The following is a 27,869-nucleotide window of genomic DNA, read 5'->3' as shown; positions in this document are numbered from 1 at the left end:
CCCACTCACTTCCTGTCATTCTCTCTACTGTCCTATCCAATTAAAGGCATAAAAAGCCCAAAAAATAATCTTTTTTTAAAAAGAATAAAGACATGAATGACAGAGTTTGGTGTGGATGAACTTGACTGATCTGCAGAGTCCTGACCTCAACCCAATAGAACACTTTTGGGATGAATTAGAGCGGAGACGGAGAGCCAGTCTTCTCATCCAACATCAGTGTGTGGCCTCACAAGTGCGCCTCTGAAAGAATGGTCAAAATTTCCCATGAACACACTCCTAAACCTCGTGGAAAGCCTTCCCAGAAGAGTTGAAGCTGTTATAGCTGGGGTGGACCAACGGCATCATGAACCCTATGGATTAAGAATGGGATGTGACTGAAGTTCATACTTGAGTCAAGGCAGGCGAGCGAACACTTTTGGCAATATAGTGTGTTTCAGGCATCTTCTGAAATAAGATGGCCATTACAAAGCATGATTATCACACATGTTGCAGCGGTGCACACCAGCCGTATGAAGGAAGGTTTCAACTCTCCAGGTGTGTGTGTGTGTCCATATCAGTGTGTGTGCTTGTTTGTGACTTTGTCTTCTTGGTCTTGGTATGTTTGACTAAACTTGAGGTGTGTTTGAACTCTCTCCTTGTAGCATTACTGTACCTTTTACATCCCACAGTGGGGAGAAGTTCACCTCATCTAATTGGCTGAAGATATGTCGGCACATCAACCTAGAACATGTAAAAAAATGAAGAGGATGGCTTAGGGAAGAGAGAGGGAGAATGTTTGTGTGTGTGTGTGACAGAGAGCTATTAATAGGCACAGGTTGTTACAGTGGGTGGGGCTGAGAAGGTAGAAAGCAAGGAAATACTCGAGCGATCGACAGAGAGGACAGGAGAGAGAGAACAGGGTGACTGAGGAGAGGAGAGGGTGGAAGACTCGGTGTCCATTCTGAGGTAAGATCTGTGTTTGGCCTTCACATCAACAGAGAACTGGCTCTGGGTTGCCCTGGAAGTGGGTCTGGGTTATTCCACATGTTGAGTTGTTCAGAGCTTTTCGATCAAAATTCTAAAACGGATAGTTCCGGACTTTAAGTATAATAGGCTAATGCTATAGTAGGCTAATGAATAATTGTGCACTGCACTTGTGCACTGGGATTGTGTACTGTAGGCTTTCCTCCGCTGGTGAGTCGTGCCTAACAACGCCCTTTAGCTGTTATAATCACTGTAACCATGCAGTACGGTCTCTCAGGGCTTATTTGTTTAATTGTTAGGCCTTCACAATCCTAGTAGAACAACAAAGTTTAATCTAATCTAGTCAAATCTAAAGGTGGTGGTATTAGTGTATCTATTGGGCCCAGGGGCCTTCCTCTACCCTTCATGCTACCCATGGCTGCAGAAAACTCACAAGGGATCTTCTTCAAGAAGTGTGATGTTAAATAAATCCTTAATGTCCTTTTTGTCACACGTCAGTGTGCCATAACTGAAAGACCCAGGGAGGCCTTTTGTCATTTAGTTCATACTGACTCCTCATCCAAACACACAAACTGCAACAAAGAAACCTGCTGAACTATAACTGACCTGTTGACTTGATTTCTCTCTCTCTCTCTCTCTCCCCTTGTTCCTGATCTACACAGATTCTTTGAGCTTTTCTCTCTTCTTATCATTCTGTCCTGAAGCAACTCCCTTCTCTCCCCTCTCTCTCTCTCTGTCTCTCTTTCTAACCCTCTGTCCCATATGGCTGCCTCTCCTTCATCTCTGGAGGAGGACTTGACATGCAGCGTGTGCTGCGACATCTTCCAGGAGCCTGTGTTGCTGGGCTGTGGTCACAGCTTCTGCTGGGAGTGCTTGAGCCTCCACTGGAGGTCCAGCCCAGGACGCTGCTGCCCCGTCTGCCAAGGCCCCTCATCCCAGCCACCCGTCCTCAACACCAGCCTGAGGAGCACCTGCGAGTCCTTCCTGCAACAACAGCAGCAGCAGCAGCAGCATAAACAACAGCAGCAGCAGCAACAACAACAACAGCAGCAGCAGCAGCATAAACAACAGCAGCAGCAGCAACAACAACAGCAACAGCAGCAGCAGCATAAACAACAGCAGCAGCAACAACAACAACAACAACAGCAGCAGCAGCAGCAGAAACAACAGCAACAGCAGCATAAACAACAGCAGCAGCAGCAACAACAGCAACAGCAGCAGCAGCCAAAACAACAGCAACAGCAACAACAGCAACAACAACAACAACGACAGCAGCAGCAGCAACAACAACAGCAACAGCAGCAACAGCAGCAGCAGCAGCAGAAACAACAGCAACAACAACAGCAGCAGCAGCAACAACAACAGCAACAGCAGCAGCAGCAGCAGAAACAACAGCAGCAACAGCAGCAACAACAACAACAACAACAACAACAACAACAACAACAACAACAGCAGCAGCAGCATAAACAACAGCAGCAGCAGCAACAACAACAGCAACAGCAGCAGCAGCATAAACAACAGCAGCAGCAGCAGAAACAACAGCAACAGCAGCAGCAGCAACAACAACAACAGCAACAACAGCAACAACAACAACAACAACAGCAGCAGCAGCAACAACAGCAGAAAGATGCCGAGGCCCAGAGAATAAAGAAGAAGAAAGAGGAGGAAGAGGAGAGGGCCTGGCTGTGCTCTTTGCACGGCCAGAGGCTGGCGTTTTTCTGTGAGATGGACGAGCAGCCCGTGTGCACACAGTGTAAGATCAGCGGGCACAGGGGCCACCGTATAGTAACGGTGCAGACAGCACTGAAGGAACGCAAGGTGAAGCAATGCATGACCACGATGACACTTAATGTATGTAGCTGCTTATGCTAGAACATTCAAGGAGTTGAAGAACAATCCTGTTCAGCCGGTCACAGCCATTGAATATTCATCATGAATGATCAGAGAAGGATAAGAATGTGATGTGACCTCAAAGCTAAATTTATGCTGCTCATCACAAGCTTATCAGCTTTCTTATTTACTTACAGCTGCACTGCACTACTGCCTGCATCAAGTAGTTGGATTTTAAAGCAGATGGCTAACAGTTAGTAGCACAACTAGCTCAAAATCAACTTACCTGCATGCAAGGCCAGGTCCAACAATAGTAATTGTATTATTAAATACCAGTTTAAAGGGGGCAGTGCACAATTATTCATTATACTGTAGCCTAGCTCTGGATCAGACTAATACACGTTTATACATATACGTTTTCAACAACTTTACAACTTTACTGTCTAGACTACATGTGTGAAGTCTGTTTTGTTACCTCTGACAATCCAACACAGAACTGAGAGTTTTATATAATGAAATTGTATAATTTTGTTTGTATTGGTCTCTGTGTTCTGTAAAGGCATTTGAGCACTATGTATTCACCTTCATTGTTTGTTATGTTTTCCACAGGCCAAACTGTCAACAGCAATCAGACCTCTGAAACAGACACTGGATTTGCTCAAAAGTGGCTCCAATAATAATGCTAAGGTAACCTTGTCTGTCACCTAAGTTAAATACACTACTCACAAAAAGTTAGGGATATCTGGCTTTCGGGTGAAATTGGAAAATGTAAAAAGTTCAAGTTACAGTGGTATTATATCACGAAAGTAGGGTATTTAATTAGAAGCATAAACTGATGATTTCCTCATCTCAAACAATGTATAAAAACACAGGCCAACAAATTTCACCTGAAAGCCAAATATCCGTGTCTGTTCGTGAGCAGTGTCGTTGGCTTGTGTGCATGTGAACTTCAGAGGTCAGGAATGCCTTTAAGACATCAAATGGCATTCCTGACCTCTGAACTTCACATAGTATCATCTGAGTACAGATGGGCACGGCAGCCAGCTAGAATAGAATAGAATATATACTTTTTTGATCCCGTGAGGGAAATTCAGTTCTCTGCATTTAACCCAATTTAACCGAATTAGTGAACACACAGCACACAGTGAACACACAGTGAGGTGAATCACACAACCCAGAGCAGTGAGCTGCCTGCCCAACCAGCGGCGCTCGGGGAGCAGTGAGGGGTTAGGTGCCTTGCTCAAGGGCACTTCAGCCATGGTGGACTGGTCGGGGATCGAACCGGCAACCCTCCGGTTACAAGCCCGGTGCGCTAACCAGTACACCACGGCTGCCAGCTAAAGAGACTAGCTCATTAATATGGTAAAGGGTACAGGACCCAACATAGAGCCTTGCGGGACACCTTTTGTTATGGATAAAAAATCGGAATTGCCAAGTGGTTGATTTCACGCATTGACACCTGTAAGGTAGTTAATTCTGAAACTACACACAGGCATGAAAATTAGGTCTAAGAGTGGATGCGTTGTAAGGCATAGAAAGTCCTCACTTCAGATACCAGTATTCTTCTTTTACTGTAATTGTAGGCGACACTATTCTTTATTATCTTCAAATTCCTTCAAAATATCAAGCAGACCTTGACCTCAGCAATATGGCACACAGAGCAACTCTGACTATCTGAAACTATTCAAAAATGTGGAATGCTGTTGGATTTGTGTTGTTGTACATTCTCAGTACCACAGTGCAATCTTCGTTATTATTTTTATTTACAAAAATGATGCTGCCATGTTGATTATGTTATATAAGAGCGAGACTGTCTATTAGGGCTAATAGTAATGTAATGTTTTTGAAAGAGCCAAATTGAGGACACAAAGAGGAAGATGAAGAAGGACTTTGAGGAGCTCCATAAGTTCCTATTGGACGAGGAGGCGGCCAGACTGAGCGCGCTCACACAGGAGGCGGAGTCCCGCAGCACAGTCGGGAAGGCCGAGACTGACGGACAGATCAGCAACCTGGAAACGGAATCACGGAAATGGAAAGACCTGAACAGAAAGACGGAGATAAAAGATGCCCTCAGATTCCTGCAGGTGACTGTAGAGGCTGTTGTAGAGTTTGGCGAGTGTGAAATGACAGCTGTTTGTAAAAATCGCTGCTTTTAGGGAGTGCAGATGTAAATTAACCTAGGCTATCTCAGGTACAATGCATCAATTACACTACTGTCTGTAATAATGTTCTTTATTTGCTTTCATGCTCTGTGTTTCAGGACTTTGACTCTATCCTGTTGCAGTAAGTGGCATCTTTATGTGAATTTATTTTTCACACTTAATCAAGTGATGTTTTCTCTCTATTCACTTTTCCGCAACATTCTCTCTAAATCTGTTTGCTGTTGCGTGTATCTGTCAATTTGTGTGTGAGTGTGTGTTGTGATATTGTCGGTGCACATTGTTAAGATATTACAGAAGCTGCACAGATTAGACAGAATGCTTTAATTTCCCCATTCATCCACACTCATTGGCTCATATAAGTTGTTATATCGGCTCACGTGAGTAATGGCAGGGAGATCTCTGGCTGTGTTCCAATTTGCATACTTCTGTACTTACAATAGAGAAGTATGCAAATTTAAATGGAATGTTTGCCGGCTCTTGGGAGGACAGCAGTTTGGTGAGTGTTTGGGATTCGCCTCTGTTTAACGAGTTTAAGAAGTCACAACACGTTACATTTATATAGAACTTTTCTCAACACTCAAAGTGCTTCACAGTGAAGGGGAACCTCAGTAACCACCACCAATATGTAGCACCCACCTTTGAAATAGCAAGGTTGAGAATTTAGCCAGGACCATCCCTCCATCCCTTCAACCAATTTGAAAGGACCAAAAATGTGATTGTTGTAAGATTATTATAATTCTGTTTCTGCTAATTTTATTTTAAAATGGAACCTGTTGTCTTATAGAAGCCTCTCTTGCACGACAGGCAGTATTTCTTTTTTTTTTATGATTATTTTTTTTGGGCTTTTTATGCCTTTAATTGGACAGGACAGTAGAGAGTATGACAGGAAATGAGCAGGAGAGAGAGTAGGGGTGGGATCCGGAAAGGACCACGGGGCGGGAATCGAACCCGGGTCGCCGGCGTGCGGTGCAGGTGCCCCAGCCAGTCGTGCCACGGCTGGGGCCGACAGGCAGTATTTCAATTGTTAGGTATCCCTTAGACTGTGGAGTGTTTATGGTGTTTAGTTACTGCTGCCGGCTAGCTCCCTATTTACATGCCGGGTTGTGTGTGTGTGTGTGTGTGTGTGTGTGTGTGTGTGTGTGTGTGTGTGTGTGTGTGTGTGTGTGTGTGTGTGTGTGTGTGTGTGTGTGTGTGTGTGTGTGTGTGTCTGTGTGTGTGTGTGTGTGTGTGTGTGTGTGTGTGTGTGTGTGTGTGTGTGTGTGCATACTGTAAGTGTACCGGTTTGTGTGTGATTTCAGAGCACAGAGCTCTGAGCCAGAGTCTGCACTTCCAGCGTTTTCAGGCTCGTCAGCTCCAGCGACACAGCGTATCGATGTGACCAAACACGTGGGGAATCTGAAATTCAGAGTCTGGGAGAAGATGAAGGAGATAGCACCATACTGCAAGTGTTCCTGCAACAACTCTCTCTCTCTCTCTCCCCCCACCCCCAGTCCCTGGATGTATTGCACTGCCCTATACTATTTTTATATCCCACCTATAGTACTCTATTTACATTGCACTATATGTGTACTGTCCACTGTCCACACTGCTCTTGATTGTTTTACATGTACTATACACACTCTGTACTTTACTAATTTCTTTGCACTTCTAGTTTGATGCTATCTAATATAAAAAACAAACACACACACACACACACACACACACACCACCTTCTTCTCTTGCACAGTCTCAATCTCTGTACAGTATCTATCTAACTCAATGGATCTCCACTGATTGTTTTCCAGACCCAGTGACCCTGAACCCAAATGCACCCCTCCGCTTCCTGTCTCTGTCGGATGACCTGGCCGGTGTCAGCAGGGTGGACAACAAGTGGCCCCTCTTCTCGGTGCCGGGGTCAGAGGGCATCGCCGACAACAACTTCCACTCGTGGGACGTCGACGTGGGAGATGAGGATGCAGAGTGGATGCTGGGACTGACGATCTATCGACTGAGTCTCAGACACTCTTCCCTTTCGCCAGAGGGATACTTCTGTGCCATCCGGAAATTAGGTGCTCTAATGTACACACACACACACACACACACACACACACGCCTGATCTGTTTTTTTTTTTTGTATGTGTGCATTTTTCGCGTACGCAATGTTTTAGTAGGAATTCCACGGAAGTCTTTGTATATGAGGCCCCAGGTGTTGCAAAGCCTTCATTTGGCCATCCAGAGATCAGGTGCTTTAAAGCACACACACACACACACACACAACAACACACAAACACACTCACAGCATCCAGAGATCAAGTGCTCTAAAGCAGTGGTTCTTAACTGGTTTGGCCAAGGGACCCACAATTCCCTATGGTTACTAGGTCGCGACCCACTTTTTAAAATATATAAAGAACATATTTTATTTCTCAAAATATAATCGACAAAATACAAACATTTAGATTTACAAAACAAACATTTCAACATTTAGATCCATTTAGATTTGACATCTCACTGTAACTGGATGTGAACACAGCAAATAACACGAGGGGCCTATAGGCCAGGTTTACAATGAAAAGACCAGAGAACAATGTGCAAATTAGACCTATATGCCTTTTAGGAGCATTAATGAGAGAACTGGAGATGTTTTTTAGATCTGATCAGAGACTCGAGCCCCGTTCTCACATTCACTGGTATCTTGAAAAACAGAGACTTTTCCCTTCGTTTGTGCCTTCCGTGTAGCCTACACACAAACGGCGGTTTCGCCTCTGAATTCTTTCTGAAAACTCTGACAAAAGTGGAGATTCGTGGACTCGTTTCGCGTATGAATGTGAACTGAGAAAAACTAAGTAGGCTACTTGCATCTGCGCAAAAAGTGTGGCCAATGTTTACATTTTCATTTGGCTTTGGTGATCATGGATGCATTCCGAGTAGCAGTTGCAAAATATAATGTTGGTGCCAACCCTTTTCGTTTTTTGCATTTGCAAATAGAGTTGAAATGAAACAAGGAAGTGATTCGTTGATGTTATTGATATTTTCGGGATTCTGATTAGCTAACGTCGGCTCAAACTTCTTGTTACACCACTAAGATTTGGCATGCTCTTGGCGGCATGAACACGGGTGTCAACGAAAACTTTTCTGAAAACTGACAAGCGTGCACGATGTTAAATGTTAAAATGTTGAAAACGGAGGGGAGGAAATATTCGTTTATCAACTTGTAGCCTAGTCCATGGTAGCATATTATCTCCGTGGCTGGGGTCAACCTTAAGTGGTTGCATGAAAAAAATATACATATATATTTTTTACAACATCCCTTCGCGACCCACCCAGGACACCTCCGCGACCCACCAGTTAAGAAACACTGCTCTAAAGGGGTGGTTGCAAAGATACTACACACATAAAAAAACGTCTCTTTATCTGAACTATATGACTTAAATCCCGAGTGGCTATTTTGTGCAGCATTTTAGTTGGCTGCTGTGTTAAACTACTGTTATGGGAAGGCAAGTGGACACACGTGACCCGTAGTCTTTTCACTGCTCAGGTGGTGAGTTCCAGGCCCTGACTGCGGTCACATCCGTGACTGGGCTGCACTTGACCAGGAGACCCTGTGTGGTGCGGGTGCAGCTATGGCGACCTTTGACCCTGAGGGATCCACCCACCCGGAGTTTGAGGCTTCTGGACGCCCAGACTGGCACAGAGATTCATACGTTCAACGACGTCCCGTGCCAGGTGCCCGTCTACCCGTTCCTCCTCCCCACAAAGACGTCGTCCCCGCTCAGGCTGATGCCAGCGGAGGTGACCGTGATGGTGAAAGAGGAGGCGAGCTTCATGCAGAAACATGCCAACACATTTACCACCATTGCCACCACATGCAAGACCGTTGCCACCACATGTATGGCCATTGCCACCACAGTCTGGACCTTTGCCACCACATTCATAACTTTCATTAAGAATTCCTTAATGGATGAACACGCTCACTAGCTAGCTCAAAGCTAAGTTCATGCAGATAGAAAGATGTTTGTGTTATGGTTCACAAGGTAAACAGATTCTTTTTTTAATGGTGTAATATGCAAGAGAAATAGGTTTCGTAGAAGGTTAGCGTGGCTGGATTGATACAGGCTCTCATAAGACTACATATCCTATTCAACTTTTTTCTGTGCTCAAAACTGTTTCAAAATAAAAGTCCAAAATAAAAGACCGATAAACATGAAAGGCAGAGCTAGAATTGCATGTATGTCCCTCCTTGGCTAATGTTTTCTAAAGATGTCGCCATGCAGCCAAATCGCTCGTATGTATTCTGAATGGCAGATTATACGCTTACCAGAATACTTTGATTTGTTGGTGGAAATAATTACACATGAATGAGCACATATTTTTGGAAGAAAACATTTTATGCTAAGAATTGACCCAAAAAAACTGCAGAATGTGCACAATGCTTCAAACACATTTAAAACAATCTACCTATCAGCATCAGCATCAATTTAACTACTATCTGTCTATCAACAAATATTAAATTGCCTTTCTATGAACAACTTTTAAACTATCCATATTCAACTTTTAAACCGTCTACTTTTACATGATCAACTTTCATTACACTATGCAACCACCATGTCTACCCTAGCAACACCTTAGTAACCATATTTACATTATCTGTTTAAACTACAGTAGCCTGCCTAGCGAATTCCGCCGGGTTGGTCTGATCAGCTACGGGACTGTGCAACATCTATTGCCCTGGGACCTTTCTCGGCCGTCTACTGATGCAGTCAATTTGGACTAAGTTGGCGTGGACTTTTCTCATTTTGTTTGCTTTTATTATTTATTTATTTGATTTGTGTTTGTTTGTCTGTCTTACATGTCTTGGTGTCACGGGTACGCTGGCGATTACGCCACTCCGTCCGGCATCTTGTGTTTTGTTATTTTGTGAATTTGTTTGTTGTGTTGTCATGGGTACGCTGGCGACTACGCCACTCCGTTTCGGCACTGTCTCTGTGTGTAAAGCGCTTTGGGTTGCGCTCAGTGCACATTAAATGCGCTATATAAATAAAAGTACCTTACCTTACCTTACCTTACAGTATACATTTTTTTATTTTCTTGCACTGGTAATTCCTTGGAAATACATTTCTTGTTATAATTGGTACACTTGGTGTTCCTGTGGGAAAAAAAAATAATCATTTTGATCCTTGGGGTTTTCTTCCTTCTTTGGAGTTTTATTCTTATGTCTTTTTAAAATTCATATAAAAAAATAAAATTAAATACCGTAAAGATATTTTTGCACTGGCAACACAAGCTGATGGGTAATCTGTCACCAATGGTTCTGCTATGACCCCATGGCCTAGATTGGTCAAGCTTATGTATTCAGTGATGATTTTACTCCCAGCAATTACAAAGCAATGTACTCGTCCATAACGTGGCGATCTGAACAGTTCAGCTGTGAGGAGGGACTAACCACCACATGAATACAGAGTGAGTTTGAATGAGTACGAGTACACTCACTGTAAGTACTATGCACTGTAGTCCATTATTGCGAAACTTTGGTTGGTATCAAGATCAACCAGATGGTGGCATTATCGTTCTCGACAGGGCCTCCAGTCACACTCTCAGAGACTTTGCAGCAGTCGCCAGCCTTCCCTAAGGACAACCAATACACCCACACACACACACACACACACACACAACAACAACACTCACATGCACACATCAAAAACCACATTCAACCGCAATACTGTAAATTGAACAACACATTGAGCTCCTCATTTGATCAATTTAATTGGTGTGTGAAAGTAGATGTCTTCACAGGACAATACCAGTGTTTGCTAATTATCAAATGCCAAAGGATCACACCCTCCCTTGTGCAGTATGATTCTACAGAGCTAGCACCGGCAAAAGCTACAGCCCAAAATATGGATTACCATGGGGCCGTGAGCCTAGCACTTTCGAAATCTAAGAATAGAGCCTTATTTAATGGGGGCAGAGGAAGATAGAGGAGCTTCTTCCCTGTAGATAGGAGTCAAACCAGTGTGTCTGCTTGCCTGCATTTGTATGTGTGTTTTATGTGTCTGGGTGTGTGTGTGTGTGTGTGTGTGTGTGTGTGTGTGTGTGTGTGTGTGTGTGTGTATGTTCACTTGTGAGTGTGTGTGTGTGGGTAATAGGGTGTGTGTGTTTTCATGTGTGTGTGTGGGTGTTTGTGTAAGTGTGTGGGTACGTGTTAATGTCTGTGTGTGCATGCAGGTGCGTGTGTGCGTCCGTATGCCTGTCTGTCTGCTGTGTGTGTGTATGTGTGTGTCTTTGTGTGTGAGTGTGCATTCAGAATTGCTGAACCACCTCAGATTTTGTTCAAACCCTGTCTAAGCTATTGACCCTTCCCACTCACGTGACCTTAGTAAGAGCGGCTGCCATTTTGGACATGTAGTGGACTGAAGTCTGAATGCAATGGACGAGAAAACGTAAATGAAAAACGAGTAAAATAAAAATGCAGAAAACACCTTCACTGTCCAGCGATGTAGGGCATTTACAGGGTGAGCAGAGGGATCGTCCCTGGAGCCGGTGGTCGCCATCTTATTACAGCTAAGGTTTGTTTACATTCCCATTAACGAACTGCATGTCGCACACTGAAATAAGTTAGTATCAACCAGTGGCATTTTCTCCCGGGAGCTAAGGCCCTATCTTGTCCGACAATCACTATTGTAAATACAGGACTGTTTTGTGCATTCTTTCTTTGTGTGGAGATGTGTGAGGGAGGGAGAGAGAGAGAGAGACAGTGCGTGTGTGTTGCAGTTACCAATGACCCTCATCGTTATGTGTTTTACATGGTCTGTAGGTTAGAGTAGGGATAATCAACGACGCGCCGTGCGTTTATAGGAAAATAATGCACGTTCGAAGTGGTCATAAGGACCCGACGCCGCAGGCGAAGGGGACTTTACACTTAGATAAGTGAACAACAAACAACAAACAAATAAATACGTATTCGTCACTTGGCTTCCTCGGAAATGTCCCTTACGCCTCGTCACTGGTACATAGCATTAACAAGTTGACCATGTTCGATTCCACTTATGCATGTGAGAAATCCTAGTCTACTATTCAGTTCAGAGGAGATCTTAATTTAGTCAAATTGTGTTCGCTCTCGAAAGCTTTGCCCGCGGACATGCGATTGATCTTGCAAACGCAAACACGCATGCCAGAAATCTCTATCACATATTAAAAAATATAAAGACAAACTTGCGCTCACGAAGCAGACGATTAAAGCCTCAATGCTTGCATAAAAGGTCACCTCACTGAATATGAGCCAAGGCCATCAGCAAGTCCATGCAGCACTAGAATGGGCCTGATGTTGAGTTTCGCAAATTACATGTCAAAGATATGTGTTGATAACTTTATTGTTACTTTGAGGCTACCAAAGGACGCTCTTGTTCTATTCCTTTCGATTATCCTTTTAATTGTTTCCGCGTGTTAGCCGTGGTAGACTACTGGTAGTTCATGTCCAAAATGGCACTTACTTTTGCTCTGACGTCATGTGGGATGGGTCAATATCAATAATGGGTAACACAAAGAGAGTGACGTTAATGGTACAGGCTAAACTTGTTTTTGTACACATTTGGTATCAACCATTATTGACAAAGGCTAGGCCTATTGTATTATATCAAAATCATTGTTCTGCCTCATGCCGAAAACAAACCCCCTATGAGAACATTACCAAAAATGAAATCACGCCTTGTTTTATCCTTATATCTTCACGTGCATTTTTTGCAAAGACCTCAAATATTAGCTCAACATCAATAAAGTAGGCTTTTGTATTTGCTGACGAAAAAATGAGGTTGCACAACTCTCAGTATCACCAGTTATTATAATTAGGGCTTATATTACTAATGTGCATGCAGTTCAAACGATATTGCCTGATTTATACTTGCTCATATTGTTATACTAGCCTACTTACAGTATACTATTATCATATTGTTATACTAGCCTACTTATACTATTATCATATTGTTATAGTAGCCTACTTATCATATTGTTATACTAGCCTACCTACAGTATACTATTATCATATTGTTATACTAGCCTACTTACAGTATACTATTATCATATTGTTATACTAGCCTACTTACAGTATACTATTATCATATTGTTATAGCCTACTTACAGTATACTATTATCATATTGTTATAGTAGCCTACTTATCATATTGTTATACTAGCCTACCTACAGTATACTATTATCATATTGTTATACTAGCCTACTTACAGTATACTGTTATCATATTGTATGACAGTTAGCGTACGCTACAGATGCACTACGGGTGGCTCTTCCTGCATTTTTGTATAAAGAGCGTATATGGAGGACCCCTGTGGCTGTGTTCGCCTTGGGCCCCCAAATTGCTAAATCCGCTCCTGGATGGCCTCTTCCTGTTCCAACATGACTGTGTACCAGTTAGAGCATGGATACCCGACCGAAGCCCGACGGGACCCGTCGGAACCCGAAGGGTTAGGTCGGAGTCGGACAAATATTTAGAACTTATGTTCGGGCTCGGGTTGGACCCGGACACATCAGCGCGATAAAACATTTGAAATGTAAAATGAAAAACAACTTATTTCACTTGATGTTCGTTTTTGTGATAGGTTTGTAATAGATTATCCTGATTATCTTGATTCCTGATCCTAACGGCATAACATATTTCCTCCTGTGCGCAAGATTTTTCTATTGCATGCAACAACGAAACACGTACAGTAGCCTAAGTGCAGTTGTGAGCCGTGCTAAGATGGAAGATTGCAAACAGAAATTAGCCTCTGGAGAGTTTAAGACCATCAAAAACGAGAGAGGAAAATCATAGCATGTAGACATAGCCTACATAACTGTGCCCGGCCTCTTGTTCTAACGCGTGCACTTCTTGCTCCGTGTGTGTGTGTGCGCTCATGGCTTATTTGTGCCGACGTTTCCGAATGCCTTTCAATTGATTGATACAATCGGACTTTCCACACAAGCAATATCCACGTGTGTCATTAGTATGCCTATGCAAATAGTGTGATTTGAACTGTGTCGGGCCCGGACGGGCTCGGACACAAATATCTTAATGCCTGTCGGGTTCGGGTCGGATTCGATCACTGCGCTGTCGGGCTCGGGTCGGTCGCGGACAGAAAAAATCGGCCCGATCCACACTCTAGTACCAGTGCACAAAGTAAGAATCATAAAGACATGAATGACAGAGTTTGGTGTGCATGAACTTGACTGGCCTGCAGAGTCCTGACCTCAACCCAATAGAACACCTTTGGGATGAATTAGAGCGCAGACTGAGAGCCAGTCTTCTCATCCAACATCAGTGTGTGGCCTCACAAGTGCGCCTCTGAAAGAATGGTCAACCCTGTTAAACCCTATGGATCAAGAATGGGATGTGACCGAAGTTCATATGTGAGTCAAGGCAGGTGAGCGAGTACTTTTGGCAATATTGTGTATTTCAGGCATCTTGTGAAAAAAGATGGCAATTACAAAGCATAATTATCACACATGTTGCAGCGGTTCACACCAGTGGTATGAAGGAAGGTTTCAACTCTCCAGGTGTGTGTGTGTGTCCATATCAGTGCGTGTGCTTGTTTGTGACTGTCTTCTTGGTCTTGGTATGTTTGACTAAACTTGAGGTGAGTTTGAATTAATTTCCATGTAGCATTACTACATTCCACAGTGGGGAAAAGTTCACCTCATCTAATTGGCTGAAGATATGTCGGCACATCAAGTTGGTCACTTCCAAGAACAAGTAACAAATGAGGAGGATGGCATAGGAAAGAGAGAGGGAGAATGTTTGTGTGTGTGTGTGTGTGTGTGTGTGTGTGTGTGTGTGTGTGTGACAGAGAGCTATTAATAGGCACAGGTACTGTAGTTACAGTGGGTGGGGCTGAGAAGGAAGAAAGCAAGTAAATACTCGAGAGGACTGGACAGGAGAGAGAGAGAGAACAGGGTGACTGAAGAGAGGAGAGGGGAGAGAGAGAACGGGGTGACTGAAGAGAGGAGAGAAGTGGGTGACTGAGGAGAGGAGAGGGGGGAAGACTCGGTGTCCATTCTGAGGTAAGATCTGTGTTTGGCCTTTACCATCAACAGAGAACTGGCTCTGGGTTACCCTGGAAGTGGGTCTGGGTTACATTACAGATCAACCGTTCAGAGCATTTCGATCAAAATTCTAAAATGGACGGATCCGGTTCTTGACTGTGATTTGTTCTGTACGGCCTACTGCCCTACTACAACTTTATACAAAAGCAACTGCTTCTCGACATCGGTTGGCAACCAGAAAATATTTCTTGGCAGAAGAATAATTAGGCCTACCTGAACAAATTGTTGTTGCTGACCGTCCCTTTATTTTAAGAAATCTTGCCAGGTACTCTATATGTGGTAACTGTTTTAGAAAAGCAATGAGCCACTTGAGTGTAGAACATTGAGAAACTAGAAATGCAATTCCAAGGAATTACCAGTGCATGAAAATGCAAAAAAATTTATAGATAATGTAGATATGGTTACTAAGGTGTAGCTAGGGTAAACATGGTGGTTGCATAGTTTAAAGAGAGTTGATAGTGTTAAGGTAGACATTTTAAAGCTTAAACATTCCTGTTCTAACTTAACTAATGATTTCTAACAGGTATGTTAAAATGTTAACTATGTGAACAATGATAACCAGGTTGATTGGTTTACTTAGCTAATGATTTCTAACAGTTATTGTAAAAATGCTAGCTATGTTAACATTGCTAACCAGGTTGATAAGCTAACTTAGTTGATGATTTCCATCAGTAATGCTAAAAATGCTATCTATGCTAACAATGTTAATTATGTTAACAATGCTAACCACGTTGATTAGCTAACTTAGCTAATCATTTTTAGCAATTATGCTAAAAATGCTAACTATGTTAACAATGCTATCTATGCTAACAATGCTAACCAGGTTGATTAGCTAACTTAGCTAATCACTTCTAGCAGCTATGTTAAAAATGCTAACTATGCTAACAATGCTAACTATGCTAACTTGCTAGTGAGGACTTTTATTTTGAAACATTTGTTGATAGGGTATCCATGGTGGCCACTATCAGGAATAAAGAAGTTACTGCAGTATAATCATGTTGGTTGCTATGGAAACGGTCATAAACGCTTAATTTTAATGGTTGCTATGTTGGTTGCTAGGTACATGGAGGTTTCATGTAGTTGACTGGAGGCATAGTTGATGATAACTGACAGTTGGAATGGTTGAACAGTTAAATAGTTGAGTAGTTTTGATGGTTAAATGATTTCATAGTGTATTATTACAGTGAGGACCTTTATTTTGAAACAGTTGTGGAAAGAGGAAACAGTTAACAGGATATGTAGTCTTCACAGAGAGATTGTATGCTTAAAGCCTGAGAGAGAGAGAGAGAGAGAGAGAGGGCTGCTGCAGGTGGGGCTGGCCACCTGGCATAAGATTCTAATTGCTTGACGACCCGATTGTGATGTCATAGAGGCCAATGTTAAGTCTATGGGGAAATTTTTAATAGTTTTTAATTTATAGTTTAAAAAGTATAAAAGTTACAAAGTTGAAAAATACATAGCAGCATTCCCCTATTGAAGACCTACGTTACAACGTTTGAATGAAGTTTCTAGGTTAAACGGTTCAACCTGAATAGAAAAAATGAATTTGATCAGCGGAATAATAATAAGAAGAAGCCTAGGAAGAACAGTACAGTGCATTTTCATGCACTGTAATTAATGAATTTTCTGTAGGACTTGTTTTCCGGACAAGAGCTAAAGTAGGCTAATGAATAATTGTGCACGGCACCTGTGCACTGGGATTGAGTACTGTAGGCTTCCCTCCGCTGGTGAGTCGTGCCTAACAACGCCCCTTAGCTGTTATAATCACTGTAACCATACAGTACAGTCTCTCGGGGCTTATTGCTTAATTGTTTTGCCTTCACAATATAGTAGAACAATAAAGTTTAATCTAACATATTCAAATGTAAAGGTGGTGGTATTAGTGTATCTATTGGGCCCAGAGGTCTTCCCCCACCCTTCATACTACCCATGGCTGCAGAAAACTCCTAAGGAGTCTTCTTCAAGGAGTATGATATTAAATTAATCCAAAACGTCCTTTTTGTCACATGTCAGTGTGCCATAACTGGAAGACCCAGGGAAGCATTTTGTCATTTAGTCCATAAATGACAAACTTACAAACTTACAAACGGTAATAAAGCAACCTGTTGATTTGTAAGTAACCAGTTGACTTTATTTGTCTCTCTCTCACTCTCTCACTCCCCCTCTTTATTCCTGATCTACACAGATTCTTTGTATTTACCTTCTCTTGTTCTTATTCTGTACTGCTCTTGTCCCTTCATACTTAAAGCAACTTCTCTCCCTCCCTCTGTCTTTCTGCCTCTCTAACCCTCTGTCCATTATGGCTGCGTCTTCTTCTCTGGAGGAGGACTTGACCTGCAGCGTGTGCTTTGACATCTTCCGGAGGCCCGTGTTGCTGGGCTGTGGACACAGCTTCTGCCATGAGTGCCTGACCTCTAGCTGGAGCTCTAGCCCAGGCCGTCGCTGCCCCGTTTGCCGACGCCCCTCTCCCCAGGAACCCGTCCTCAACTTCAGTCTGAAGAGCACCTGCGAATCCTTCCGGCAACAGCAACAGCAGCAGCAGCAGCAGCAGCAGCAGCAGCAGCGACAACAGCAGCAGCAGCAGCAGCAGCAAAGAGATGCCGATCCCCAGAGGAGGAGGAAGAAAGAGGAGGAGGAGGAAGAGGAGAGGGACAGGCTGTGCTCTTTGCACGGCCAGAGGCTGGCATTCTTCTGTGAGACGGACGAGCAGCCCGTGTGCACAAAGTGTAAGAACATCGGGCACAGGGGCCATCGCATAGTATCGGTGCAGACAGCACTGAAGGAACGCAAGGTGAAGCAATGCACGAGCATGATGACACTTAAAGTATGCAGCTACTTATGCAAGAACATTCAAGGAGTTGAAGAACAAACCTGTTCAGCCGGTCACAGCCATTGAATTCATTATGAATGATCAGTGAAAGATAGGAATGTGGTGTGACTTCATAGCTATGAAGCTATAGTTTATTTACATACAGCAGCACTGTATGAGATGAGGCTAACAATAAATAGCATAACTACCTCAAAAACAACGTACCTGCATGTAGGGCCTGGTCCAGCAATAATTCTAAAGCAAGTGCTACAACCTTACAGTTTAGACTACATGTGTGTAGTCTGTTTTGTTATCTCTAATAAACCAATAGTTTTAGTTTTATTATAAAAATTCCTTTTTTTTTATTCATTCATCATTTTTTTGTATTAGTCTCTCTGTTCTATAAATGCATTTGAGCACTGTATATTCACCTTTATCGTTCGTGATGTTTTCCACAGGCCAAACTGTCAACAGCAATAAGACCACTGAAACAGGCACTGGATTCACTCAAAAACGGCACCATTCTAGGCTCCAATAACATTAAGGATGCTAAGGTAACCTTGTCTGTTACCTAAGTTAAATGTAGTTGCACAAATGAGATCAAAGATCAAATGGCTTTTGTGCATGTCAACTTCAGAGGTCAGGATTGCCATTGAATGTCTTTTAAGTAGCCATGCAGGGTTTTATTTACTTACCCCCATCTGGCTAGCAGCATGTAAAGCCATAGATAAGTTTCTGTATTCTTGTAGTTCACACTCCTAAACATTTGTTAAGCATTTGCAAACTATTACTTAATGCTTTGTTCCTCATTTGTAAAGCACTATTCCTGCATTAATTCTCCTCTGTAAAGCATTTTCTTTAGTAAATAAATGTATAACATGTACAACTCAATTGTAAATGCATTCTAAAGTATAGAAAGTCCTCACTAGAAAGGTATAGAAAGTCCTTACTAGAAAGGTATAGAAAGTCCTCCCTTGAAAGGCAGAACGTCCTCACTAGAAAGGTAAAGAAAGTCCTCACTTGAAAGGCAGAAAGTCCTCACTAGAAAGGTATAGAAAGTCATCTTCTTTCACTGTAATTGGTGACACTATACGTCTTTATTATTATCAAATTCCTGCTGCCAGGAAAATATAAAGCAGATCTTTTGTTGTTCTCAGTACCACAGTGCAATCCTTTTTACTTTTTTAATGAAAGAAATGTTGATTATGCTGCCATATTGATTATGTAATATCAGAGAGAGAGACTGTCCATTATCAGAGAGAGACTGTCTATTAGTCCTAATAGTGTATGACATGTCTTTGAAAGAGCCACATTGAGGACACAGAGAGGAAAATGAAGAAGGAATTTGAGGATCTCCATAAGTTCCTATTGGCCGAGGAGGCGACCAGACTGAGCGCGCTCAGACAGGAGGCGGAGTCGTGCAACGGCGCATGGAAGGCTGAGACTGACGAACAGATTTTCGACCTCTCGCGGAAACTGGAGGACCTGGAGGAAAAGATGGAGAAAAAAGACGCCATCAGATTCCTGCAGGTGACTGTAGAGCAGTGTTTCCCAACCTTTTTTCTTTGAAGGCCCCCTTGCCTGTGTCTAAGACAAGCCAGGGACCTCTACCTGAATTCCTACCCGCACACACAAGATATTGTTTTATTCAACAATCGGGGTCCGGGGATGAATTACCAATGCCTAGCCTAGCCCGACCTGAAGGTTGCTTATGCAAGTTCAGGGGTCAGAGGTAATAAATAGCTACATGAATTTAAATGTGCAACAAAAATACATTTTAATTTGAATTATACAGAGTTTTGATTATCCAACTGGGTGTGTTATTTGGATTTTATACATTTGTTGTGCATAAATATAATTTTGGTAACATCACAACCTCAGCCCAGGCAACACTGTGCGGACCCTCTGCAATCTCAGTCGGCCCCTAATGGGGTCCCTGGACCCCAGGTTGGGGACCACTGCTGGAGAGCATGCAGGTTTGGCAAGTGTCAAATTATGGCTGTTTGCCAAAAATAGTTGCTTTTAGGGACTGCAGATGTAAATTAGGCTATCTCTGGTACAATGCATCAAATGGCAACATTTATGGTAAAAGTCTATCTATCTGCTATTGTGGAAATGTACCTGTAATACTGTTCTTTATTTGCTTTCGTGCTCTGTGTTTCAGGACTTCAACTCTATCCTATGGCAGTAAGTGGCATCTTTATGGGAATTAATTTTTCACAAAAATCACACTATTCTCTCTACTCACATTTACATAACATTCTCTCTAACGCAAACAGAACGCTTTTGTTTCTTCTGCACGACAGGCAGTGTTTAATTTGTTAGCTATCTCCTAGACTGTAGTGTGTTAATGGTGTTTGGTTACTGCTGCCGGCTAGCTCCCTACTAACGTGTGCCGGTTTGTTTGTGTGTGTGTGTGTGTGTGTATGTGATTTCAGAGCACAGATCTCCAATCCAGACTTGTTTTCAAGCTCGCCAGCTCCAACAATATTTTATATCAATGTGGCCAAGCACATGGGGAATCTGAAATTCAGAGTCTGGGAGAAGATGAAGGGGATATTACAATACTGCAAGTGTCCCTACAACAACTCTGTCTCACTACAACAACTCTGTTTCCCTCACTCAGGCTACCTTTACACGGAAACGATCTGAAACAAAAACGAAAAAGTGGCGTTTCGTTTTCACTATTAACTCCGCATTTTTGGGTGAAATCTGCGTGTAAACGGAAACATTTCATATTTACCGACGCAGTATACACGCCAGATGGCTAGGTGGCAACACTAACAAGACCAAGCGCCTGCATATAATCTTTCTACTTCTCTTCTACTTGTTCACTCCTAGCACGCGAAATACAGTAAACATAACAACAATTAATGAAAGGACTTTTGAATGTGAATTACAGCGCCTAGAGCAAGTTGAAGCTTTGCAGGGATTGACATGTTGATGTTTTCCGGTGTTGTCGCATCACGTCATTTCTATGTGACGAGAAACACAGTTTTGCGTTTTTCATCCTTTACACGGTGACGTGAGAGTGGAGCGTTTTTAAGATTTCCACTCTTGCGTTTTCATCCCCCCAAAACGCCGTTACCATCAGACGATGTAGTGCATCCGCAAAAAGGTTTTGCATTTTTAACCCGTTTTCGTTTCCGTGTAAAGTGCTAACTCACTCACTCACTCACACACACAGTAACACTCCCCCACCCCATTCCTGGACGTATTCTGCACTTTACTGCTTTTTTGCACTTCTGGTTAGATTCTAACTGGATTTTATTGTCTCTGTACTTGTACTCTGTACTCAATACAATCTAACACACACACACACACACACACACACCACCCTCTTCCCTCTCATACAGTAATTAAACTGTACTGTACTCTATCTAACTCAATGGATCTCCACTGATTGTTTTCCAGACCCGGTGACCCTGAACCCAAATGCAGACCTCCGCTTCCTGACTCTGTCGGACGACCTGGCCAGTGTCAGCAGGGTGGACAACGAGTGGCCGGTCTTCTCAGTGGAGGGGTCAGAGGGCATCGCCGATGACAACTTCCACTCCTGGGACGTCGATGTGGGAGATGAGAATTCAGAGTGGATCATTGGACTTGCGATGCATCGAGTGAGCCTCAGACAGTATACCATTCATCCAGAGGGATTGTACTGGGCCCTCCAGAGAAGAGGTGCTTTAAAGCACACACACACACACACACACACACACACACACACACACACATACACACACACAGGCACCGATTTATGTTTCAGTCCGTGGGTGCTCAAACAATGAAATGTCTGCACATGGTGATGCATGCATTTCAGCACCCTAGGAAATCAACAGTGGCCAGTGGCCACACAACAGTCTAGGCACAAACAAGCCTTGCGGGAGTTTGTGGGTGTCACCCCCGAGGAAATTTCTTAAATGCTGTGAAGTAAAGGCGCAATTTCTGCACGGTTTCAGTCACAGAATAGGACCTTCTAGGCTTACATGTATGCCTAAAACACGCATACATGATCCGTCATTTAACTCCTGAACACTCCAATTACCCAGACATATGCATGAAAACAGTTTAGGGAAATTGACATGGCCGTGTTACCCACAAACTAGAAGAGAAACCTTTTGTTTTGTTTTTATAAACGTCACAGCATTAATAAACAACAAGATATAGCCTATCCAACCAGATTTCCAGCCAAAAACATATTAGCCGACAGTGCAGGCAATGGCTCTCAGACTGTGCCATGGCCCTATCGCACACGCTAATGTAGCAGGTGTGTTAAGTGTCATATTTGGTAAAGTTCAGCCAGGTTCCACTGCTATAGCACTCCTACTCATTACACATTGCAAGTGTAAGTTTGGCGGAAATTGAAAATATAACTATTTTCTGAATGAAAATACATCAACTAAGCCATGGAGGAAGTAATTTTCACTCATCACGCAGTATAGAGCTAGCACGGGCAGGAGCTACAGCCCAAAATCGCAAACAGTGGGTAAGCATGGGGATTACAGCCACACGCTTTCAAAATCGCATTTTTAAACCACTAGCATTGCTCAAAACAGCGCCAAACCTCATCAGTAGCTTGCTCTAGGTGTCTACACATAAAACGAAGCACCAATCAGTCTGTAAACTTTGGAATAGTCAGTATACACGTAAAATCAATTCAAGACCGCAACCCCATCTGAAGCACAGAAATGTCACGCGAGATCTCACACGAGAGCTCGTGGACTTTCCTTCGTGAGGAGCTGGAAGGGGTAAGTGTTCATAACAGTCTTCTTTTATAAACGTCGGGTTTGTCAGCCAAGTTGTTGGTGCTTCGTTTTATGTGTAGACACCTAGAGCAAGCTTCTGACGAGGTTTGGCGCTGATTTTGACTACCCGTAGGAATAGCTTCCGTGTGAATCTCGCGTGACATTTTTGTGGTTCAGATTGGGTTGCTGTCTCAAACTGATTCTACGTGTATACAGACTATTCCAAAGTTTACAGACTGATTGGTGCAAAGTGTTGAAACCGTGTTGAACGAGAATAATAATGGATAAATGGATAAACCCAGGAAGTAACATTTCTTTAGACAAACGAGACGCGGCATTCACTCATACACAAACAGATTGAAGACGCGACAATAGACACCGATAAGACAAACACATAACGAATTGATAATGACCTGACATTTCTTGGAAAATAAACGGAACATGTATATGACAAGACGCGTGATTATTTTAGCGGATGTACTGTGATTGAATGGTGAATGTTTTAAACTGTTGGGAGTTGTGATGGTTGATGTAGCTTGGCGCACGCCTCGCCGTAGTGTTTGATGTTAAATTCTAGGCCTAGATATACCGCTACGGGAGAAACGGGAAGGGTCTGATGAATGACATGTTTGAGTGGTGATTGTAAACGGCACAGAACTTCGGGAGACATACACATTCAACCAACATATAAAACAACCCGACAAAGATAAAACTTAAAGATGGCAGTGACTCGCTGCCGTGACGGTGGCTATACTCCCCCCGTCACACAAGTGGACAATCATGACCCGTAGTCTTTTTCATTGCTTACATTAGGTGGTTTCTTCAGGGCCCTGACTCCAGCCACATACCAGACTGGGATGTTCTGGGTTACTCTGGAAAAGAAGACCCCTGAGGTGATGATACGGGTGCAACTATGGCGTCCTTTCACCCTGAGGGATCCGCCCACCCGGAGTTTGATGTTTCTGAATGCTCAGGATGGGAGGTTGATTCACAAGTTCAATGACATTCCATGCCAAGTGCCCGTCTACCCGTTCCTCCTCCCATCAAACATGGCGTCCGTGCTCAGGCTGATGCCAGCGGAGGTGACCGTGATGGTGAAAGAGGAGGCGAGCTTCATTCAGAAACATGCCAACACATTCAACTCCTTTGCCACCAGATGCAAGACCTCTGCCAACGGATTCATAACTTTCATTAGGATTTTCTTTGTCGTTGTCCTCTTTGCCATCCTCCTAGTGTTCATCAGTGTTGCCACAGTTACTTTGAACAAGTAATCCGATTACTGATTACTGACTACTCCTTTAAAAAGTAACTTAGTTACTTTACTGATTACTTAATTTCAAAAGTAACTAAGTTAGATTACTTAGTTACTTTTTAAACTAAGCCCCCCCCCCCATCAACAATAGATGCAACAACCTTCAAAAAGTAATTTCAGGGAGGTATCTAAAAATACTGTAACCTACTGAGGTACTGAAATAGCCTACAGATGAATATGTTTGTTCCATAATGTCTAGTCAGTATACTAAATAAGTTAGGGCTATAGATAGAAACTGTGGTAGGCTAATACAATATGAAGATTTTGGGCTTTTCGTGTATCCTTCTACTGTAGCCATCTAGAATATGCCAATTAAATTGCACTTGTTAAACTCACCTCGACAAGTCTTTTGCAATCATTTAATCCACCATGGGCGATGCTAAAATCACTGTTAGCCTACTAACAGTGCAGTGCGCAAGACTATCATTAGCCTATTTTTTTACTCTTATGAGACAAGAGTACACTTTCGCGTTGTCTGGAGTTAGATGCGGTCTTAAATGTTACTTTTTGGGGGGCACTGACTGACGCTACTGTACTATATTGAACTGATTAATTTAGTTCGGGAGAAAAGAGATAAAAGCCCGCCTACACTGAAAACGTATCGGTTGATAATGATATAACGAAACAACCCAGTCAGGGTGCTCTGTTTTGGATGCGCGTCAGGCACACACAGCACCCCCTCTCTCCCTCTCCGTTGCGTGCGTCAGGGAGGCGCTATGCGAACTCGGGATGTTTGGCTAGATAGGCCTAGCACTTTGTCGCCAACCCAGAGTGTACAACGTACCTTAATGTTGTCATGTGTAGATGACTCAAAGTCAAAATATCCTTACTGACTGTATTTTCATATAGGAAACGCGCCTCTCTCCTCCCTGCATTGCTGTTTGCGTTTGTGTCGCTGCGTGGAGCCTACACATGAGTTGTCCTCATGCTGAAAACGTGAGCATGGCCTCACGACAAGAAGAAAGCAAAATGAAAATGACAAAAATAGTAACGCACGGAGACTTGATGAGTAACTTTAATCCGATTACTGGTTTGGAAATAGTAGCGCGTTAGATTACTCGTTACCGAAAAAAGTGGTCAAAATACAGTAACGCGCTACTTAGTAACGCGTTACTGGCATCACTGGTGTTCATTTCGTCAGACCAGACGAAACTAAATATGTTCATCAACGACCTTTTTATCCCAAGACTAAGAAGAGACGATGACAAGACTGCACCAATGTCCTGAAACACTGACTAAGACTATATTACAGTTTTTACCCGTTGCTTGAACACTATAGCATGCTTAGACTAAAGTAACACAACTTGAAGCTTTTGTTACTATAGCCTATTCAAACACACATACCCTAACCTTAAACAAAAGTGCTGCTTTGCACTCTAGTTGCAATTCTGCAACACACTTACTCCTTTATGCAACACACTAGGTCCTGCACTCTATTTCATACATTTCATTCACACTTTGTTCAGAAATAAATCTCAGGGTGCCAATCGGAAAACACATTGTATCCAAAATACAAAACACATCCAGTAATTGCAACCACTTTATGTAGACTAGTGTGTTCCTCCTGATCTGAATGTGAATGCATATGATGCAAGTGTGTTTCCTTTTGTCACCAGAGTTACATTTTGACAAAGGATTGTTAAGTTTTGATAGCAGAGTTTAGGTACTGATAGTAGAGTTTCAATTTGACATACTGTAGATGTGAAAGGTAGCCGATATTTCCTAGTGTTGTGTTATGTTTACTTGTGTGTAGAGTTTTGGCACAGTGAGCGAAGTTTTGCAAAATGTGTTCAAGCAATTGTCAAAAACTGTAACATGCATTACTGTTGACGAAAAAAGACGAGACTAAAATGTTTTGCATGATATAAAAACTAAGATAAAATCTCTCTTCATTTTCATCTACGAAATGAGCAGACAGTATATCTACCTGTTCAGCGTTCAAAATAGTCCAAATTAGTTTATGCGCAGCAGCTGTAGGCTAGGCTACGCTAGCGCCCTATAGGCGCCAGGCTAGGCTATGCGCTGTTGCTGCAACCCTGTGGCAGCAACACCAAACTACATGGAGCGAGAACACCGGAGATTTCCAACTTCCAGCAAGATAACTAACACTCTGCCACAATCAGGTACCAAGTCCACGTAACAAGTTTGAACTTTGTACATCAGAGTCCCCTTACCAATATTTGGACTTCATACATCAAAGCGTTGATGAGATATGAGCTCACTTCCTGTTTGGCGGCTTCACAATCAATTTTGATTGGCTGTATTGAGTGAACGCTTATGTGTATTGTAACTCTGCAGCTTCGCCGCTAGACCCCCAAATATCAAACCAGAATTCTTACACTGCATGGTCATTGTAAACATTGTGATTGATATGTATATATTTTTTAGACAAAGTGCAATACAAAAAGTATTTCTGTTAATATGAATATTAATCTGGTCGAAGTTTATGAGGATATCTATAAATGGGAAAAAAAGTCCCATTCACCTCTAGTGTAATAATAGTGTTATCTATAGTGTCACCTATTGTGGTCATTTTCAGGACTTTCGTCCCGGATAGAGATTTTGGCACACATCCCACGTTGTTCAGTGGGGTCATTAGTCTAGAACAGTTAAGATATTCTCCACTAAATGAAGCGCATACAAATCTTACTCAGGACCTAGACTAATTGGGGAAAATGTACATAGGCTAGCTGAAACACTATTTGACTGAAATAGTAGCCTATTCAGAAGTTGCCTATTGTTACATTAAAAAAGCCTAAAATGTTTTGACTAAAACCTGACTAAGATACCTTGAGTTTTCTTTTGACTAAAACTAGACTAAAATGATGAGACTTTTAGTTTTTGACTAAAACTAGACTGACAACATTTTTATTTGAATGACTAAATATGACTAAGACCAAAAAGGAAATTTCGTCACAAAACTAAAACTAAGACTATGAAACATGAGGAATAGTAAATTAATATTTGACACATTATGGATATTATTATTGCAGTAGTATGAGAACATATTGTTATTATCGTTATTACAAGTACAAATTGCATATGTGACCATTCACAGCGAAATCAGTCGTTTTGCGCACATCGTTATTTTGAGTAAATCAACAATAACAAACTTCCGGGTTAAAATGTTGAATTTCACGTTTTCGTATAACTCGGCTGTATACAGTCTACAGTTTCATATCGTGAACGCATTTCACTGATGTTTTGACTGTTAAACCCGGCGAAGATTCAACACATTTGCTGTCATTCCCGTTGTGCACGAGCCGCTTAAACAGGTGATTTCTCCTCTTCTGGCATATCATGACAGGAGAACCATGTCAACTTTGGATGCGGTTATCTTAGCGATAGTTTGTGTAATACCCTCGATATACATATCGTTGGAAAGCTTAGTTTATGGCCGTTCACGTGAGCACAATAACTTAATTTACTACATTTTACCGAAACGACTGGTTCCACTTTACAGGGTCACATATAAGTTATTTTGGCAAAAGTAAAAAAGTGAAGCCTTTGGGCTGCTGACACTGGATGGGCAATATTGCCAACCAGGGTTCATAAAGGGGTGTGTGTGTGCGTGTGTGGGGGGGGTGGTTGTAGGGCCTTTGATGGTGGTTATTACACTCTTGTTAAGTACCTACCACAAACAGTACACACAATATGAATTATAATCATTTTCTGATTGTTTATTTAGCTGGGGTCAAATTGCCCCCAAGGATAACGAATGTCGGTAAGATTTGAGGACAACATAAGGGTTAGCGTTCATGTTCCCATCGCTAGCTAGCTCAAAGCTCAGTTCATTCAGATAGATTGATGTTTGGGTTACAGTTCACAATTTCCAATTGACCTGAGGTTTAACAGATGCTTTGTAAATGGTGTGTGTTTTTAATATGCAAGTAAAATAGGTACCATAGGACGGTGTGCATGTGTGTGTGCGAGCGTGAAAAGTGGGACAATGGTGGCTGGATTGATAGAGGCCCTCATAACCTAAT

General features: G+C 42.5%; 2 protein-coding genes across 2 annotated transcripts; both read left to right on the top strand.

The window, feature by feature from the left end:
• Positions 1–883: 883 nt before the first annotated feature.
• LOC134071715 (uncharacterized) lies at positions 884–9,910 on the top strand. Its single transcript, XM_062528550.1, has 8 exons — positions 884–945; positions 1,626–2,781; positions 3,403–3,480; positions 4,644–4,877; positions 5,054–5,076; positions 6,254–6,408; positions 6,740–7,003; positions 8,470–9,910. The coding sequence occupies exons 2-8, from the start codon at positions 1,726–1,728 to the stop codon at positions 8,907–8,909; spliced, it is 2,250 nt and encodes a 749-aa protein (XP_062384534.1). The 5' UTR covers positions 884–945; positions 1,626–1,725; the 3' UTR covers positions 8,910–9,910.
• A 4,950-nt stretch (positions 9,911–14,860) lies between these two features.
• On the top strand, positions 14,861–27,459 carry LOC134071653 (E3 ubiquitin-protein ligase TRIM39-like). The gene is made up of 8 exons (XM_062528452.1): positions 14,861–14,978; positions 17,206–17,811; positions 18,288–18,383; positions 19,135–19,359; positions 19,994–20,016; positions 20,268–20,398; positions 21,244–21,507; positions 23,385–27,459. The coding sequence occupies exons 2-8, from the start codon at positions 17,320–17,322 to the stop codon at positions 23,840–23,842; spliced, it is 1,689 nt and encodes a 562-aa protein (XP_062384436.1). The 5' UTR covers positions 14,861–14,978; positions 17,206–17,319; the 3' UTR covers positions 23,843–27,459.
• The last annotated feature ends 410 nt before the right edge of the window (positions 27,460–27,869 follow it).

The sequence above is a fragment of the Sardina pilchardus genome, chromosome 23 (genome assembly GCF_963854185.1).
Source record: "Sardina pilchardus chromosome 23, fSarPil1.1, whole genome shotgun sequence".
NCBI classification, from domain to species: Eukaryota; Metazoa; Chordata; class Actinopteri; order Clupeiformes; family Clupeidae; genus Sardina; species Sardina pilchardus.
The sequence above is the reverse complement of the archived record's forward strand: the minus strand, read 5'-3'. Positions and strand labels throughout refer to the sequence as shown.